Genomic DNA, 20288 nt, shown 5'->3' with positions numbered 1-20288 from the left:
GCCAGGGGGACTTCTTCAAGTCTCTCAGCATATAGATTGGTTGTTATAGCATTTGTTTGTTCAAGAGTCGTTGCCAAATAAGGAAAAATGCGTTGTCTTCATTGGTTTCTCAGCAATGCAATAACTAGTGTTAAATCTTCCAAAAGGAAAGGGAATTTTGATCTTGGAATGTAGGAAGATGGCTTTTTAAATAAAAGAGTATGTTTTCTTTTGCTCAATACTAAGTAGACAGAAAGCTATAAATGGTGACGCCTCCCCTCCCCCTGACTTTGGTGTCTCAGAGAAATAAGGTACGCTGCCAATATGCATTTAGCTACTTGCAGGCTGGAAGCAGGATTTATTATTATCGCAATAAGAAAAAGCAGGTAGACCTTTATACTTCGCACGGTGCTTTCACGTTTAGTGTGTCGTGGCAGCCTCTTAGCACTTTCAGGATTAGGCATGGTTCATCCTCAGTTATATGAAGAGGGATTTAGGAACCAGCCAAGGTCACACAGCTGAGAAGAACAGAGCCGGGGACCCCAAACAAGGCCATCTTCCCGCCACCCAGACGCACGAAGGACCAGCAGAAGTGACGATCCATTGAACCTTCCCCTTTAACTTTCTACTTGGGGATATTTTAAGTTTTCATCTGGAGCAAGAGGGCTTAAAATCACCCCTTTCTTTTTTAAAGTATAGATTTATCTCTGAATTCAGTCCTGATCGGATATTCTGGACGTGATGGCCTCTTGATGTGATTGGCATTTGTCCTTTCCCATTTTATTATACTTAAAGTCACTGCAGATGGCTCCAGCTAGAGGTGTAGGGTACACTTTCAAAAGCACACCCTCCCAGCCCTCTGGCAGCGTGGTCAGGGTTCACTGCCTGCCGAGTGTGCCTGCTGGAGGCCACAGCCTGCCGCGGAAAGCAGATGGCATCATCCCCATCTGGAGGCACCTCACCACTCTGGAGAAGAAGCCTTTACAAGGTCTATCATTTTCCACAGGTCTGGAGCCATGAAACTGAGCTGGCGTTAGCTCCAACAGAAAACTGGCTACATGCTTGGGGTACAGTGTTTCTCAAGGGGGGCACCATAGCCATTTTGGGTAACATGGTTCTCAGAGCTGACTATTTAGCACCTTTGACTCTTGCACAATAAAGGCCATTAACAACCTCCAGCCACCGAGACAAGCAAAATCAGACAGACAAAGCCAACCTACCTCACAAACTCTCCCTGTGAAGCAGTACAGGGCCTGGATGAGACTTTGGGGACACAGGATATAGTCATTGACCAGGGATGTTCAGGAAAGCAGGTGTGTGTAAGCTGTGGCTGACAGGTGCCAGGTATTTCAAGGAGCAGACTGTTCTTGAATGATTCAAAATATTTCTGCTGATGAAATGATCTCCACATTCAGCCCCTTCAGCTCTCAAACATGAACAGGGAATTTGCCAGAAGTGTGTGATTTTTCTTCAGTATAATGGCAGTGATAAGGGTTAACACGTATGTAGTACTTAACTTCATATCAGGCACTATTAAGTGTTTTGTATGTATTAACTCATTTAATCCACCCAACAACCAAAATTGCTGAGGTGACTATTACTAATATCGTCTCATTTTATAGATGAAGAAACAGGCACAGAGAGGTCGGTGACTTGCTCAGGGTCACACAGGTGGTTAACCAGACAGGTAGGGTTCGAGTCCAGTGTCTTTGGCTCCAAGAGCCATCAAGTTCTGCCTAGCTGCACCCTCTACAAAACCTTTGATTGCAAGATACAAAGCACGTTGTGTTGCTCTGAGATTCTGAGTTCTCTGAGAGGTGACAGGTTGTGTTTTTAAGCATCAGGAACGGGATATGGAATCATGATCTGGGTGGAAAGCGTAGTTGGTAAATTATAAGAACGGTAATTCTCAAGCTTTCTGGTCTCGGGACCCCTTTACACTCTTAAACAATATTAAGGACCCCCAACAGCTTTTGTCTTGTGGGTTTGTGTCTATTAATATTTACTATATAAGAAATTAAAACTGAGAAACTTCCAAGTCCTTATCTATTAATTCACTTAAAAATAACAATAATAAATTCATTACATGTTAACATAAATAACATAGTTTGACTATATTTTCCAAAACAAAATAAGTTAGTGAGAAGAGTGGTATTGTTGTTTACATTTTTTGCAATCTCTTCAATGTGTAGCCTACTGGAAGACAGCGAGATCCTCGTATCTGCACTTGCCTTCAGTCTGCTGAAATACATTTGTTTAGGTGAAGTATGCAAGCAGAAAAAAATATAGCCTCGCCCAGGTATGTAGCTGGAAAAGGGAGGAAATTTTAAAAATCTTTTCGGATAATTGTAGATATTCTTCTCGGATACAACACCAGAACTTCGTAAGTAATAGTTTCTTAAAGGTTCGTTATAATAAGGAATCTGAAATCGCATCAAGGAACTTACCGTATACTGACCACTACATTAAAATGCACTCGCTCTTTTTAAATTTTTTTTTTTCAACGTTTATTTTTGAGACAGAGAGAGACAGAGCATGAATGGGGGAGGGGCAGAGAGAGAGGGAGACACAGAATCGGAAGCAGGCTCCAGGCTCTGAGCCATCAGCCCAGAGCCTGACGCGAGGCTCAAACTCACGGACCGAGAGATGGTGACCTGAGCTGAAGTCAGACGCTTAACCGACTGAGCCACCCGGGCACCCCTGCACTCGCTCTTTGAATGGCTGTTTTACCCATAACACGACTGTGCAATACTACACACTGATCGTTTGGAAGACAGTGATTCACTGGCAAGTAGATCTTTCAAAACCCGATGTATTTCATTCTACAATATCACACAGTCACCCTCATTAATACCACTAACCATCTCATCAGAAAAATATTAATATATTGGTAAATGGTTAAAACTTAATGTGGCAGACACAAGTTTTCCAAATTAAAAGCTCTCATTTTGTCACTGGTGACAAATCCTACCAGTTCTTTTCTTTGGAGTGACAGGCTCACTTTTAAAACAATGTCCGCCACACCCTCCAATTTGAATAAACATAGTTTGTCTAACAATTATTCTTCCAAGTCAAAAAGGCATTCCATGAAAAAAGGTCCTAGTTCAGCTCCCACTCAACTCACACAAATGCTTTTCTTAGAGCATACTTTGCTGTGCAAGGTCCTTTACGTATACTTTCCATTTTGTTCCACAGAATATTAAAAAGATGTGTACTCAAGAACTGAGATTTAACTAAATCAATAATATTTACTGCATTATTCAAGTCATTGTGTTTTTTTCCAAAAAAAGTTTGTTATTTTGAGAGAGAGAGGGAGAGAGAGAGAGAGAGAGAGAGAGAGAGAGAATCCTATGCAGGCTCTTCTGTGTCAGTGCAGATCCCGATACTGGGTTCCATCTCACGAAGTCAGATCATGACCTGAGCCAAAATCAAGAGTCAGATGCTTAACCCAATGAACCCCTCGGGTGCCCCTCAAGTCATTCTTAGGTGAAATTGGCTTTTTTTTTTTTTTTTTTTTTTTTTTTTACTTTTTTTACTCCAACTCTATGTGGTAAAGAACTCAGCCAGGTCTACTTAAGGCACAGCACGTTTGTTCACTGTTGCTTTTGTACCATCAGTACAAGTTATCACCATAGTGAAAAAGTCAAATAATGCATGAATGTCAGTAGAGAGCTAATTTTGACTTTGTGGACCCGGCGGAAGGGGTATCGGGGATCCCAGGGGTCCACAGATCGCACTTGGAGAACCGGTATCCTAGAATGTCACACTGGCCCAGTGATAGGCAACAAGAAAGAACAAAGAAGGTGCTGGAGTTAGAATCAGAGGGTCTAAATCCGTCCTTGATCTGGTCCTTACTATCACAGTGGCTTTGGGTGAACTAGTTGATCTCTCTGAGACTCAGTTTCCGCATCTGAAAAATGGAATCAACACAACCTGCTGTTCAAGGGTATTCAAGGTTAGGATCAAAATATATTCTAAAAATCTGTTTCATTCCCCCATTCATGCGTCAATTTCATTCATTTGCCCCAGACTCTTACGGGAGGACTTGAGCAGCAGCTCCAGCAGTGTCTGCCTAGGTGTTGCGAGGGTGCACTATAGGAGGAGAAGGTACCTGTGAGGCAGACAGGGGTGCGGAGGGGTGAGAGCCTCATGCCCCCCCCCCCCCCCCCGCCCTGCAGGGGCCCATCTTCCGGCCTGGCCTTTCAAGGGGGCCTTTGGGGAAGTCGAGTTCAGCGTCCTGGGGCCACAGTCAGGGCGGGTCACACCCAGAGGCCTAGCAGCCTAGTGCTGCCGGCCTCACTTCCCCACAGCGCCCACTGCTGGCTGGCGTGCGTATCCATCACTGCGCTACTCTCCTACCCATGAAAGCATATTAGAAAGCCACATTTTAGAAGTGACATGTTTACATGGACACCCCCACTTATCGTCACCATTACAGACCCTTTATGCACATTGCCCCCCTCCCCGACTGCAGTTCTTTATTAGTAATAACACATTCCAGTGGTAGACCTCACAAAAGATGGAGGCAGCCCAGTGAGTAACATACCAGCACCCGAGCCCGCAGTTTTAAATATCCTTCCGCCTTCACGCTCCATCCCGGGACCTTCCTTCTACAGATCCTCTCTCAATTTGTGGTCTCTTAATTTGCTACTCGACGCCGTTGTAAGTAAAGACAGATTAGAATGCTAAATTATGGGCATGAATTTTACCATTCATCTATATACTATGCAATGCCAGTTTCAAATGCAAATATAAGAGCAGTTAACTGCTGTGCAGAGTCTCCGAAAATTACAGAATTCACATTTCATAGCTCACGTATGCCTATGTATTCAATTCTTTACCAGAGCATTGTAAATGCCACACAAACACAAACGGCGCTCAACTGTGTTTATTTTGCTTCTTGATGTGCACACATTTTATCCACGCTCTCTACCCTCGGTTTACTGGTAGGAAGGGCAGCCCCAAACAAAAGGAACTGCAGGGTGTCCTAGCTTTCCTCCTCTCTGCCGTCTTCAGCCTAAGTGTTTGACTACTACAGGGAAGTACCATGAGTAGGAAAAGACAAGACAGAGTTCTTTGGTTGGTCATGTTTCTTAAAACATCCCTGCCTGCCTTCTGCATTCAAATCAATTTGGGTTCGAACAGGAAAGGTACCTCTCGGGATTGTCCGCTGCCTGCTTTCTCAGTCCTAGACACCATACGCTTACCTTCACACTGCCTCCGCTGAACTCCCACACAGTGTAAGGGCACTGAGTTTCTGTGCTCACTGGGTATCCTGAGCGCTAGAAGTAAATGGGGCAGACCGAACAATGGATCATTGTCTCCTCTGCTCCCGGACTTGCTGCATTGTCCCATCAGACTTCAGGTACAAAACACAAGTTCAAAGATAAAATGATTAAGAATTCAAGATGGCAACAACAGAGGTTTAAACCAAGCTCAGGGTCCTCTTAAGCATGGAGTGCCATGTGGCTCTCAGGTCACATGCCCGTGAAGCTGGCCCTGCCCCAGTGCCTGTGCTCCTGCCACCCTGGCCCCTGCAGGCCTGGTGGCCTCAAGATGTCCTTTCCCGCTGAAGGGCCCCCAGGGCATCTGCCCCTCTGCCTGAAACTCAGTTTCCTCCCTCCTGGCCTGGGCATGTCCCTCCTTCTCCTCCTGGGATCTCAGCTCAGCTGTCACATCCTTAGGTAGTGCTCCCTGCCCGGCAGACAGGTCAGAACTGTCTTAGTACCATGGAGCTCTCCTTCAATCACGCATCATGATCACTGTTCTTTATTTAGGGATGTCATCATCGGATTGCTTATTGTCCCCCCCACTGAACTGCCAGCAGCATATATGCTAGGACTGGGTTTGGTTTTGCTCATCCAAGTTTCACCAGTGCTGGGCACGTAGTCCCTAATCAATACCTACAAGGTGAATGAATGGATAAAAAACTGAATGCGTGTTTTTGCAACAGGAGCACAAGTATCAGATGAAGAGGTGGGATGAGGGCTGCATGAATTCTAGCTTCTGTTCGAAAGAGGCTAAATCTTGTCTCATACTGAGCTGGTGAGAAATATGTGAGCATCGCATACCCTTGTTTCCTTGCTGTCTCCTCTGGGTAATGAGTGCTCAAGGATTGGCCGTCCTTGTGTTATAAGGGATCCAAGTGCTTTCCTTTGTGTCTCTGGTGCCACAGGCAAGTTCCTGGTGCTTGCTTGGCTCTCCGAAAGTTCTGGTCCATTGAACTGAACTGAGCTGGACTTGGATGAAATGTGTGGCCCCGAAGCTTCCTATGTCTCTCCCTCCCCTGTGTCTCCTTTTCCTCTGTCCTCTCCTTCCCTCTTGTTAAGGATTTCTGAGTCTCGAGAACCATTTTAGTTGTGATCAAATGTTTCCAACAGAAAATGACCCTCATTTATTTTCAGTTTAACTCGACTCTTCAAAGAAAAATGGTCTGATTGGTCCTATAATCATGCAGTGGTTGGGCACTCCAGAGACTGCCCCAGAGCCAGGTTGGGCACATTCGCTGGTAATATTCCCACGTTGGCCTTGATCTTGGGAATCATAAGGCAGGCACTTCAGAAGTTCATGCATTCAACAACAGCCAACTCAAAGCAGAAATTAAACTCGAGAACCAGATGAAACCTACCCTTCCGCCCTGAGGGCTGCAGGTTTAACCCTGTCCAAGAGGCAGTACAGTGTCACCCCCGACCCTGAACAACAGTGACAGAGTGCGAATCGGCCCTCTTGGTGGGGCCCAGTCTGCAACCTGTCTGTCTTGTCCATGATTCCACACCTACATCTGAGAAATGGCCAGGAGGGGGTGTAGTGAAAATGGAGTGCTCATAATGAAATTGAGGATCGATGAAATAATAAAAAATAAAAGCCTACAGGTAAGATTGGTATTGATTGACCATCTCAGAAAACACTGTTAGTAAGAGATCAGGGCATGCTTCCTATATGTAAAATGGGGGATTTCTCTCCAGAGTGAGACCTGAATGGGAATATAGAATGCTACTGGAAGCAATCCCCAGTGCAGTGCCCTTGAAATTACGGGGCTGCTTATGGGTGGTGCGGTGGAGGAGAAAGGGCCTGGCTCAGGGGTCAGCCAGCCATACCTGGGGTTTACACTGTCTTCAGCTCTTTGACCTGGAGCAAGTAATAACCTCTCTGATTCTGATTCTCTTCCTCCTCCTCCTCTTCCTCTTTCTCCTCCTCTAACTCCTCCTCCTCCTTGTTCTTAATTTGACATATCGGCATAAAGCACCTGCCTCCAGGTTTGCTATGAAGATTGAATAAGGTCACCCAGGTGGAGATCCAGAGCTCGGCACTAGGTACAGAGCAGGCATGCAGTCATGTTACCCCTTCTCCCCACAGCATCAGGAGACTGTTCCTCTCTGGAACAGCTGGCCAGGGCCTGGACTAGAGGCAAGAAAACACCTGATTGCCTCCAGAATGAGGACCCCCTTAAATTGTGCACACTAGGCACCTCACCCCGGTGCCAACAGTGTTGGGACACATCAGAGTAGATGCCCTCCTCCAACACCATCTCCCGGGCCATTTTCTAGGTGACACAACTGAGACCCACAGTCATCATAATTCAACTACAGCAGTGAGTCAAAGTGGAAAACCTAGAACGTGACTCAAAGCCTCCAAGTCTGTGGGAGGTTCCAAGTCTGTGTTTTACCCCCAGCAGCCTAGAGATGAATTCTTTGCTGCCCGTGTCATGTGATGTTTACCACCCCCCCTCCCTTGCACCATGAGTGGTATTTCTGGACATCTACACACTGTCTCCCTGACAAGTCAGGAAGAGAATGTGTCTCAAGTTTTCAGTATTTCACAAGGCACTTACTACACGGCTTACTTGCAGTCGGGGTTCAAGAAATAAATATCCATCAATTGAGAAAAAGAAGATGTTTTCATGGCCTCATAATTTTAATGCAGAGAAATAGTTATAATACACATTAACCCAGCTGAGGGGGAGAAATGCATTAATTTCACAACATGTTCAGCTCTTTAAGAAGTTAGCTTTTCAGGCTCCACGGGGCTTCTGGAACTCAGACTCACGCCTGCTGTTTTGAGAGAAAATTGCACCTGATTGGTGCCCCTCTCCCGCCAGGGAAGTGGTGGGTGGAGAGACTTAATGGAGGCTGGAGGGGTGGGAAGCTGGCTGCAGCACCATAGGGCGTTTAAGCCAGGAGGAAAGGACAGAGCAGAGCTGCTCACATTTAGTGAGCAGACAAATACCTCACCAGGGAACCTGGTTTAAAAAAAAAAACAAAACACAACAGCCTGTAATCTGATTCAGGAGTCCAGGTCAGGCCTGGGAGTCTGTATTTTCAGAGTTCCCCAGCAATGCTCACGCTGGTGGTTCAAGGGACAAACAATTATGCAACCTTTGGCCTTTTTCTCCTTCCTCTACAGCCATTTATCTCTAGGCTGTGGGCAAAATCCTTGTTCTCACACCAGGCGAGGGCAAGCGGGAAAGCAGCAAACTAGGACAGTCACCAGCCCCCCCCACCCCCGCAACCGTGACTCCCCTCCTTTCTGCCGGATACACTTGATGGGTGACATTTCCGTGTGTGAAACGCTTCAATTTTACCATCCATGAAATGAGCATGTTGATCTGGGTCTCTGGAGGCCTCTTTTTCCAGGGTGACAATTCTTTGTGTGGAGGAAATGGCCTGGAGGTTTTGGGTTTGCAAATCTGGCCCAAGAGAAGCTCTGTCTTCCGTCTGGCAATTCTCAGGATCCCCATTCACTGTCTTCCATCCTTCTGCAGGGGAAATTTGCGCGTTCAAGATCCACGGCCAGGAGCTGCCCTTTGAGGCCGTGGTGCTCAACAAGACGTCGGGAGAGGGCCGGCTGCGCGCCAAGAGTCCCATCGACTGTGAGCTGCAGAAAGAGTACACGTTCATCATCCAGGCCTACGACTGTGGTGCAGGGCCCCGGGAGACGGCCTGGAAGAAGTCGCACAAGTGAGTGGCCGGAGAGGGATCCCTGCACCCCTACCCCCCACCCCACTTCCCTCCCACCCTTCGGGACCACACCCTGCTCTTCAGGTCTGTATACCCAGCGGTCATACCATGGCTCTTCCGCCAGCTCCCCGGGCCCCTGCAGGCATCAGCACAGGCGGAGTCCTCCACCTGCAATACTCTGCCCCTGTGCCTCCCTTGAAAATATTCCCCTTCTGCCATCAGGACTGTGTTCAAGTGTCACTTCTTCCGGGAAGCCTTCCCTGAGCCAGCCCATCCCTGCGGAGCTGGTTGGGACCTTGTTCTGGGTTTCTGCCATGCCACACGCATATCTCTGTCCTGGCACTTTTTAGTTTGGGTTGTAGCTCTCTCCCATTTGGAGTTTGATTCTGAACCTAACTCAGAGAGTGGTTAAATTCTTTCTGAAAGGAAGAGTGAATGAACAGAGGAAGAGGAATAGATAAAGGAAAGGGGAGGCAGTCTAGAAGGAATCATTGCTTAAAGCTGGGTAACAGGGAAGGCCAGAGAAGGGGCGGATTCATCTCCAAAGCAGGGCATTGACAGGTAGAAGCGTCTCCTGTGGGAGGGTGGACAGAACACTCAGACAGCAACTATCCTGACTGGCTGTGGTTTCTCTGCTCCTTCGGCCCTGGGACTGACCAGAGTCAGTGCCCACGGGAGGTATGGGAGGGCAGTGTCATTCTCCCTTTACTGCCATCTCTTCCTTCTGGTGTGTGGTCCCAGGGCCGTGGTCCATATCCAGGTGAAGGACGTCAATGAGTTTGCTCCCACCTTCAAAGAGCCAGCCTACAAGGCGGTGGTGACAGAGGGCAAGATCTATGATAGCATCCTACAGGTGGAGGCCGTGGACGAGGACTGCTCCCCTCAGTACAGCCAGATTTGCAACTATGAGATCGTCACAACTGACGTGCCTTTTGCCATTGACAGAAATGGTGAGTGTCCTGAGAGGGCCCCCCTGGGGGGAAGGGCAGGGAAACAAGTCCACCACCCTCTCTCTGAAGGCCAAGTGAGGGCTCTGAACATCCATGGCAGGTAATGACTCCCTTGCCATCCGTGACCTAGGCTCTGTAACCCAGAACTCAGCCCTGCACTAGAGTGGATGTCCTTAGATTATTAGCACAACCAGGTCGAAGATACCCCCCAGATACCTCAGAAACCTGCTCAGTGAGTACAGCCCCTAGAACTCATAATGCCACACATCTGGATATTTAAGACAGGATGGCTTTCTGGTAGAATTTTCCATGCCGTCAACTCAGCCATACCTGAGTCCCTTTCCTGCACCATAAGTTGTGGCACTACCCCCCACCCCAGCCGTCTGCTTCCTGTTCCCAGGAAAAAAGAAAAAAATGCTAAAAGAGAAGATGGAGATTTTTGGAAACACCTTCTGAGCTTAGATTCATTTAAGAATCTTTTATATTCTTGCCAATGTCCTTTGAGAATTTCTACTATAGTGACAACAATGAAAGAATGAAACCTCCCACCACACCCCAATCCCAAACTGAATTTACCGAACTGAAAACAGTCCTATAAAGCCCTTTGTGCATTTCCCCATCACCATTCGCAAAACACTTGTAGTGTAAACACCTCAGCCAGAGGCCCAGTCAACTCCGCCCACATTAAATGCAATTTTCAATAACTCCATGTTAATCAGATGATAATTATTTGCCAAGTGTATTATTTGATAGCATGAGTGTGTGCTTATAGGTATATTATCCCCACTCTGTTTCGAATAGGATCATAGAGTACTGCACAAAGATGCAAAAGTTACAAAACCTGAAGTTCCTCTACCCTGTGAATTATTTCCTGAGTGCCAGGCATAGAGCTGGGAACTGGGAATGCAGTGGGAGTCGAACTCAAAACCGACTCGGGCCTGCCATCCAGTGGAGCTTACCATCCAATGGAAAGAAAGTCGAAATGAAAACTAGAAAGTCAGGTGGCACCAAGGGTGAGATTGGTGCATAAAGCATGCCGTGAGCCAGAATTAGGCAGTGGATTAACTGTGAGCCTCCCGGTAGCCGACACCTAGAGGGAAGTACCATCAGTGACCTGCTTGCCAGTATTCAGTGCTTCCCGTGCTCCTTGACATTGAGATGGGGGAGAAACATGTCCTGGGACCTGGTCTTCTGCATCCTGAGAACTGCAGCAGGTTCCACAGCGGATGGGAGCCAATAAGACACCCTCATCCCTGATCTCCAGTGGTTTGTGATCTGCCTTGGGAGATGAAATCAGCATTCTTATAACAGACAAAGATAAGGCAGTTTCCTTATAAAATGATAAACCACATGGGAATGTTAGAAACCAGCACATTGCAAGATGCTCACTGTGTGGAACACAAGATCAGTGCCTCAGTGCACAAGAAAGTAAAAGAGAAAATACTGGACTTGAGTTAAAGATTGGTTCAGGACTAAGAAGTAGGTAATTTCAATTAGTAGGGTCTGTCAGAACTATTTCCTGATGGCTTTTCCTACAAGCCCTGTGAGGCGGCTGGCTTGTCCCTACCACACAGACGTATGTCTCACACACATCAAATACACGCACATGCACACACCACCCTATGAAATATACAACAATTGGTTTGTATTTTTCTGTTCCCCTATGATCAGCTGCGTGGTCTCTGTCCACAAAAGCTTTGGAACTTGGGGGGCGATGAGTCCTTGGTGAAGAGCATGACCAGACAAGCGGAGATATCTGTGATGAGTGGTCAGGCTCCACTTGACTTCCTGCCTTAGTTCTGGAAAGCCACAGCCCAATGAGAGTGGAGATGCAAATCCTTTCATCTGAGGGTAAACTGCCCCAGTCATGAAGATAATTACTCACCTTGATGAGCCATTTCGCTAACATATGCCAATTTATTTCCCTAGCTGTCTCATTAAAAGTGAGTAATGGTCTTTTGCCAAGCCTCTGCCTCCAACGTTGGTTTACAACAGAAGATGAAGAGGAGAGTGGGCACTCCCAGGGAGTGTGGGCCCCCAACAGCGAGGTTTACAAAAGCGGTTCTCCAAGTAATGAAGGCAGGACCCAGGGACAGACACAGAAGCAGCAGCTCCCCATTCTAATGAGTTTCCCAATTGGCCCTTATCCATCATTTCTCCCAGCGACCTTCCCGTCTCCTTGAAGGAGTTCTTTGTATGAACATCAGAGAAAGTACTGCTTAGTTCAGGGTCCACTCATTGAAACCGCATGACGGCAGGTAGATGGGTCCTGGCTCCTCCAACTTGCCAAGCTCTTTGCTTGTTGGTGAAGGAAGGGGAACGGGGCAGCAGCGAAGATCGAAGACATTCCATGGATTCAGCCTGGGCTGTCTTAACCCAAAACTCAGCCTTTTTCTACTAGAGGTCTTTGGCCTCCCCACCTTGAATTCCTTCCCTATGAAATCATGGCGGGAACCATCCCTGCCCCCTTGTGGGGTTGTGAGGCCTCAGGGAGGCTGTGCCCTAGGGGTGATGTTCACAGGGTACCTGGCACCTAGGGAATGCTCCATTCATGGTGCCATGATTATTAGATGTTTACCTGGGTGGTTGGGACATAAAGCTTCTTCACTACCCACCCCACCCCCACACCCCATAGATTTCCAGGCTGAAATTATAAGCAGGTAACTGAGTCACCACTCCCTCTTAGGAAGTTCTGGATCCACTTCCGATGGCTTCTTGTTTCCCATCTCCTGGCACTTGGTTGGTCTCTTTGAGGTCAGTAGGGACCAAATCCTTATTTCCGTTGAACAGATGGAAAAACTGAGTCCTAAAGTATTAAGAGCTTGCATAACAGCACCTGTGACCCCGGTGGCAGAGTTGGGACTGGAGCCCAGATCACCTGAGCATGGGCCTCTCTGCCTTTCCACCAGTCATGTGATCACACTCCTCAGTGATATTTGACAGGAATGCTTGGCTATGGTATTTAAGTTCAAAACTACAAAGTTGCATCTTAGTCCTACATCCATTACATGTGTGAGTGTGTGTGTGGGGAGGGGGGGAGAGAGAGACAGAGAGAGACAGAGAGAGACAGAGAGAGACAGAGAGAGACAGAGAGAGAGATCTTTGATAAGTTACTTAACCCTTGCCTCAGATCCTCCCCGGTAAAATGGGAATTAAATCCCGTGCTCAATGCCATGCCCGTGTGAGAGGCTGGGTGCATTGCCAAGAGGGGGCTCGCCAGCGTGTCTGCACAAACCACGCTCTCAGCCACACTTGGGAATGGCCAGAAGGAGAAGCAGGGGTCTCCACGACACGACACCACTTGGCAGACTTTTCTCCTTTTCCAGCAGTTCCGTGGTCGGTCCCCAGGCAGCCTCTCCTGGGCAACAGTGCTGCCCTGGTGAGTCAGGAGACTCCGCCTCCTCTGGGCCAAGTGTGCCCTACAGTCGGCTTATTTGAAAGTAAATGCAAACATTTCTTTTCCATCTGAATAGAAAAGTCATGCTTGCCCCTTGTGCAGGAAATTCGGAAAGCATAGAAAAGTACAAGAAGGAAATAAATCACCTGTAATCCCACTAAAGATAGCCATTATTGATGTTCTACCAGTACTTTTTGTGTGGGGTTTTTTCTAGCAAAAGTAAGGTTACACTCGCCTTGTTTTTCTTTACCCTGCTGTGTTCACTTAACATTCGATAGTATGGATTTTTTCCACCCTTAAAAATGCTTCATAATTACCACGTTCAGCGCTAAAAACATTCTATCTGGTGCACAGACTCTTTTACCTAGCTCTTGCCTTACTATCAGACATCCAGTTTATTATTTTTCACTGTGGGAAATAATGCTTAGATGAACATATTTGCACCTGTATGTGTAATTTTTATCATTTTCCCGGAATCAATTTCTTAGCTGTGGAATTGCATGCCCCAAAGGTATGAACAATTGCAAAGTGACTGGCCTGTATAACTTTCCAAAAGGGTCATTCCGATTTTTTAAATGTTTATTTGCTTATTTTGGGGAAAGAGACAGAGAGAGGATGAGCAGGGGAGGGGCAGAGAGAGAGGGAGACACAGAATCCAAAGCAGGCTGCAGGCTCTCAGCTGTCCACACAGAGCCTGATGCAGGGCTGGAACCCATGAACCTTGAGATCATGACCTGAGCCAAAGTGAGATGCTTAACTGACTGAGCCACCCAGGCGCCCCAGGGGCTATTGTGATTTAAATTCCACTGAAAGGAGGCTGCAGGCCAGTGTGCTTGGCTCCTGGCACCTCCACCAGCCTCAGTTTGAAAAAAAAAGAACACCTTCACTAATATGCATGGTACATACTAACTGTTCTTTGAGAATTAGCTTCCCCAGGTTCATTTTGGAGCAGAGAAATGGGCCCAGGAACCCCTAGTCACCTGGGCTAGCTAGGAACTCAGGTCTCCTTCTTAGGCACTGCTGGGAGAAATCATTCAAATATGGAACAAGAATACAATTGTAACAGAAGCAAAATGAGTGACTTTTTGAGCTTCCAAAAATTTTTAAGTATGTGTCTTATCCACATAGGACCCTCCCCAACACAATTGGTCACCACATTATACACTCATTTTTGACCTAAGGCTTCAAATTCCGGGCTCTGAAACCCATTCTCCCATGTGTGAGGCCGGCGGTAGCGGAGAAAATACATTTGTTTCTCAGACAGTTTCATTAGGACTCGCTAGGATGTGCGGTTGCCGCAGACTGGGCCAGGGATTGCCGCCTGTGTGTTTATTTGTCTACCACGGTCAATAGCGTTTGGTCTGCTTAATGTCACACGGCTTGTAAACCCTGAGCCTTCCTCTTCCGAGAGGCGTATCTTTTGAGAGCCATTTAACCATAAGGAAAAGGAAGGTTAAAACTTTTTTGTTCAAAATTCAATTTGATGCTGCTGCAACATCGTTCTTGCGGTTATTTTGCAATGCTTCCACCTGCAAGAAATCCTCCCCCGTGAGCACTATAACCACAAGCTAGTTTGCTAACAGAGCCCACAGGGAACATCACCAACCCAACACCTAGCCGCCCCAGTCCTGGGGGGCCCTAAGCTGAGACTGAAGCCAAAAGGTGGGGGGGGGGGGTAGTGAGAGGGATTCTGAACACCAGGCACGAGGCCAAAAATATATCAAACCCATTTTTATTCAGAGATTTTTGAACGGCTTTGTTAAACTAAATTTTACTTCAAATCAGTGGCTGCGGGTACATTTTTAGAAACGGTCTGGACCTGACGGTGGAATAAAAGATCCTAGTTCTTGGTCCAGTGTCTCAGACGCTGGACTCTCACAGGAGAAGCCCTGCTCAGGGCCTGGTACTGAGGACCGTTTCACTGGTATTAGGTGATGAGTGCACCAGCTCTTCGGATCTTTAAAACATGTGACTTTCGTAATTCCCCAGAGGCTGATTCATGTAGTCCCTGTTGCCTCCACTCACATGAGCCATAGACATCAGTTGAAATGGAAGAAAGCTCATTAGGAATTTTTCCCTTAGTTTTGATGAAATATAAAAATATACCTGAGTCAGCCATTAGCACATTGGTTTGTTTTTAAGTTTCCATTTTCTTTCTTTTTTTTTTAATTTATTTTTGAGACAGAGCATGAGCAGGGGAGGGGCAGAGAGAGAGAGACACAGAATCTGAAGCAGGGTCCAGGCTCTGAGCTGTCAGCACAGAGCCTGACGTGGGGCTCGAACTCACGGACTGTGAGATCATGACCTGAGCTGAAGTCGGACGCTTAACCGACTGAGCCACCCAGGTGCCCCTAAGTTTCCATTTTCTTAATTTCACTTCTGCTAAAGGATAATGATAACACTGGAGTTCTAATTTGCTGTCAGCTCCACTATCAGAAAAAAAAGCAAGAATGAAATTCTTCTTCACAAAGGAAGACTTCACTCTCTCGGAATCCAAAATTGAGAAGTGTTCAATGCACACTGGGCTTTTATTCATCCCTTAGAAGCAAAACTGTATTTCAGCAAAAATAATCAATTAGAATTTTGCTCATTAATTATCAAATATTTATTTCTGAATTATAATACCAAACCCACAGGAGCAAACACACACACATGGCCCAGAAAAATGGTGTGGTCTCTTTTGGAGAAGAGAAATGTCTTTGCCACCAGGGCAAGGAATCTGTTATTCTGTGTAGCTTTCAGAAGAGAGGTCACACGTTTTCTTATTGATTTTACTTCCTATTTGGTAGCAAAATAATGTGAGAAGAGGCAGTGAACATTTCTGGCGACGAGCCCAGATGTTAAAAAATATGTGCCAGGACATTTCTGAATCCCATCTTTTTCCCAGAGATTTCATGGCAGATGAGCCTTGGTGCCCTACATCATCAGGGACACAAGCACACGGGCACACTCTAGGAGGGACTTTTCTGACAACCCATGACTAACGAATCCACCAGTTGGGTTCCAGATATGTGCTTGGAATCTCCTAGTAGTCCTTTCCCACAGCTGAGGTGGCTCCAGCCAGTGGTTCCTGGCAATCTGCCACCAACGCACAAGCAACGAAAGGGGTCATTCCATGCCAGTGAAGGTTAGCGGAGTAGAGAAGGGATTTTAAAGAACGGCAGTGTGGTTAACTTGATCCCAAACCATTCTGAATATCCCTGCATCCTCAGGCAACATCAGAAATACCGAGAAGCTGAGCTATGACAAGCAACGCCAGTACGAGATCCTGGTGACCGCCTACGACTGTGGACAGAAGCCCGCCGCTCAGGACACGCTGGTGCAGGTGGACGTGAAGCCAGTTTGCAAGCCTGGCTGGCAAGGTGGGCCATCTCTTGTTGATGCTGTTGAGCGGAGGCAGCTTGGCCTGGTGCAGAGAAGGTGCTAGACCTATCCTGAAAGCCAATACAACCTATAACTAGAGGAATTTCTTACATGCAGTCACTCTGCTGCAAGAAATAAAGTAGCTTGTTTATTCTTACAACTCCTGGGTGATCTATTATCCTCATTTTACAGTTGAGAATGTCCAAGGCAACTTGTCTCATATCGTGTGCCCTGTTTGTCCAGCTCACCCTTTCTAAAATCTCATGACACTTTTGAATTGATAGTAATTATACCACCGTGTTCGGGAGAAAGTGCCAGCAAGCCTATTCGCTTTATCTAAGGGAGTGAGTTGAGCCAGTGTGTGTCAAGTTTGAATCATCACTCAGTACCTGGGGAAGGTTGTCATGTTCTTTGGGCTAGCACAGAAGGTAGGTACACAAGCAGAGGTTGGAGTCCCAGAATCTAGCCTCTAGATTAAGGAGTTTCTCAAGTGTTGGCTCTGGGAATGGAGAAACAATGGCCTTAGATATAGGTGGATTTTTGCCCCAGTTTAGCTGTTTGGGTATGCAAAGATGGAGCAAAGGTTCAGGTTACCCTTAGATGACAGAGGTTTATCACTGACCTCAAGGGAAGTAAGGAACGCAAGGCCATGTGCATAGATGGAGCTCGCCGAGAATTGGATGGCTTATAGAATAACAATACCTCTAGTGGTGGCACCAATATTCCAGTGGCCGGGCAGGGATGCTGGACGTATCTCTGGGCCACCATTTTGGTTGGTCACTGGCTTCTGTTTCTGCTTCCTGTGCTGTTGCTGCTACAGGTACCACTCATTCATAACTTTGGGTACTTCTTGGAGTCCTGCTTTGCGGCTTTTGTCTACTGTTTTCTCCACGTGTCTTTAAGCTTCAGAGCCCCTGTTATATTCTACCTGTTTCTCTCCCTCTTTCTCTTCCTCTCCGTATATTTCATTCTTAAATTCCGCTTGAGAGGATGTCATTAGCTATGGTAATCATCCGTATTTCTATCGGACAGACTGATGCCACAATACCATAGAGGTCACTGGTCAGACTTTGAACGGGCGCCTATTAGTCAAGCAATCATTCTCATGGTACACTGCAAGGACCCCTGAGGACCCATCTGGGGTCACTCCCCTCAGAAGACAGCTCTCAAAAGGCTCCTCCCCTGTGCAACTTTATCTCCTTTACTCTTTCAACTAGAAAAAAATGGGAGGCGGTAATTAAACCCACCTCTGGAGAGAGCCAGAGTCGTTTGCCTTTAAACAAAGTAGAGAAGATGAAATGCCAATAGAGGAGTCACGGGTAAGACAGATGCTACAGAAAGAACAAAGTAGATCCACCTATTTTGGATCAAGCAAAAGACAGAGAAAAAGGAACAAGCCAGAGTGGGAAACTATGTGTCACCAACCTCAGGGAGCCTGGGCTCTGGTTGGTATAATTCACTAAACCCTAAGGGACCTGAGGGCAGGATTCTGTCTCTCTTGTTCACCACTGAATTTCTCAGACTTAGCACATATCTGACCCCAATGATAGGTGCTCAAGAAACAGCCATCGAATGAATGAATGAATGAAAAGCTATTTGAGTAAAGAAGAACTCAGCTTGTTTTATTTTAACGTATAAGGAGTAACCCAGTGAAAGTCTAGCTTTTGAAAAGAAAGCCTGGAAAGAATATAAAAGCTTTCTAAGCAGGGAACATGCTCATAATGGGATTTTCAGTGGGGAGAGTAAAACACAAAGCGGTATCTGGAAAAAGATCCCAATGTTTTGTGTCTTTGACAAATGAGACACCTACAGATTTGGGATTACATTTTTGTACCTATATTTAAATGCCATTTCCTAAAAGCGTTTGTACTTGCTTCAGTGTTAAACGTATGCACAGAAAATCATGTTAATAATGTTGGGCTCCGTGTGTGCAGAATGTGTGGGACGCCTATCCTGCTAGTGCCCAATGCTATTTGTAGCCAGACTGTGAGCTCCTGGAGGCAGAGGTCACGCCCATTCTCTGTGTCTCCGGTGCTCAGCACAGGGCCGGGCACAAGGCAGGTGGTTGGCCAGTGCTGCACGGATGAATGGATGGTACACGGAAATGTACCTTTCTGTGGAATAAAGGAAACAGGGACACAGCGACTCCCTGCATCCCTTCACTGTGTCCGGCAAAGCCATTTAAGCATGTGTAACCTCAGACTCAACTACCTTACGGTGGCTTCTCTGCCCACGTTAGCCAGCCTTTGGTGGCAGAAGCTGACACTGGATTCTGCACCGTGTCCCTCCTCCCTCCAGCTTAGCTCCGGTAAAAGCCACTAGGTCTCTCTCCCCAGCCGTCATCCCAGTAGGTTCTCAGATCATAGCAGGTCACCCAGCTTCTCCGATGTGTGTTAGCAGTGCTCAGACTTCTTTCTGGCTACTCCCATCCCAGCCCCCAGACCTGGAGAGCAATCTTCTCTCCTTCCGGAAGGCTGGTCCACTTTATTCCTCCACTTGGGCAGCCCTCACCTCCAGCTGACCCACCTTGGGGCCGATCCTCTCTTCTACGCCAGGTCAGGGCTGCTGCCTTGTAGCTGGATAGCCCTTTCTCCAGTGAAGAGTATACCTACCACCACTGGCCCCTAGTGGTGGGACCAGTCTACTCCCCTCTCCCAGCTTTGCAGAGCAAACTGGAGTAAGCCAATGTTTACAGGTTTTCTTTTTTTAACCACGGGGTAAGCAGGCTGCCCCTCACTTGAGGGGTTGTCAGGTCCCTAGGGGAAAGGGCTGGCTCTTCTTAAAGTGGGTGTGGGGTGAAGCCGGCCCTGTATAGAATGGGAGAGGAGCACAGAGAGGGGAGGCCTTTCAGGGCACCAGTGAATAGTGTAAGGAAGCCAATCTGGCTTGCATAAGTGGTTGGGACTGTGGGGAGGTGGGAAGCAAGATTGGAGAGGTCAGGGGTAGGGTATGGCTGGCAGTCAAGGTTTTGAATGCCGGGGTCAGGAGCTGCAATGAACCCAAGCCCCTCAGAGCCAGCCGTGAGTGAGAGGTCTGCGGGTATGTGCCAGGGGTGATTACCCAGGAGAACAGAGGCTCTTCCCTGAGCTGATTTCCCACAAACAACAAGAGTCACCAAGCAAACACAGTTTGGCAGTTCAAATTCTTGTACCTGTTTTTAGTCATTTCCCTCCAGGCAGGAGTGGGCTGCAGCCCAGTGAAAGCAATCCATCATGCTCAGGAACCTCCTGTCTCCCAGGAGCACTCCCAGTCAGCACCATCAGCTTCTCCCAGAAGCTGTCCTGAAGGAGTAAGGGACCCTGCTCACAGCTGGAGCCTTCCCTTCCTTCCCAGGCCAATGAGGGACTGCTCTCAGACTCCCGCGGTGCCCCAGGACATGGCCCCAGTTTTCCATCACAACAACCCCTTCCAGGAGTGTGGGGCTGCAGCTTTCCCAGCATGCTGCTGGCCCTACCCAGCTGTGCACAAGGACATCGCAGACCCTGACTCTTCTGCCACCTGCCTTATACACCTTGACCAAGACATTGTCTGCTCGGGCTATGGTTTTCCGTTCTCCATCTTTTTTCTATGGCTGCGTCTTGTCTTCCCAGAACCAGTATGAGTTCTATCCTCTCTGCTGGGATTCTGAGATTCTCTTCTGAG

At 47.3% G+C, this 20288-nt stretch overlaps 1 protein-coding gene across 2 annotated transcripts in view; it reads left to right on the top strand.

The window, feature by feature from the left end:
- Positions 1-20288, top strand: part of CLSTN2 (calsyntenin 2) — a 398548-nt gene that overhangs the window by 251639 nt on the left and 126621 nt on the right. For both annotated transcript variants that reach the window (XM_042954752.1, XM_042954751.1), the window contains 3 exons: positions 8741-8936; positions 9678-9886; positions 16496-16645. In XM_042954752.1, coding sequence (XP_042810686.1) covers positions 8741-8936; positions 9678-9886; positions 16496-16645 — 555 coding nt within the window. The remainder of the gene's footprint in view (positions 1-8740; positions 8937-9677; positions 9887-16495; positions 16646-20288) is intronic.

This window comes from Panthera leo, chromosome C2 (genome assembly GCF_018350215.1).
Source record: "Panthera leo isolate Ple1 chromosome C2, P.leo_Ple1_pat1.1, whole genome shotgun sequence".
NCBI classification, from domain to species: Eukaryota; Metazoa; Chordata; class Mammalia; order Carnivora; family Felidae; genus Panthera; species Panthera leo.
The sequence above is the reverse complement of the archived record's forward strand: the minus strand, read 5'-3'. Positions and strand labels throughout refer to the sequence as shown.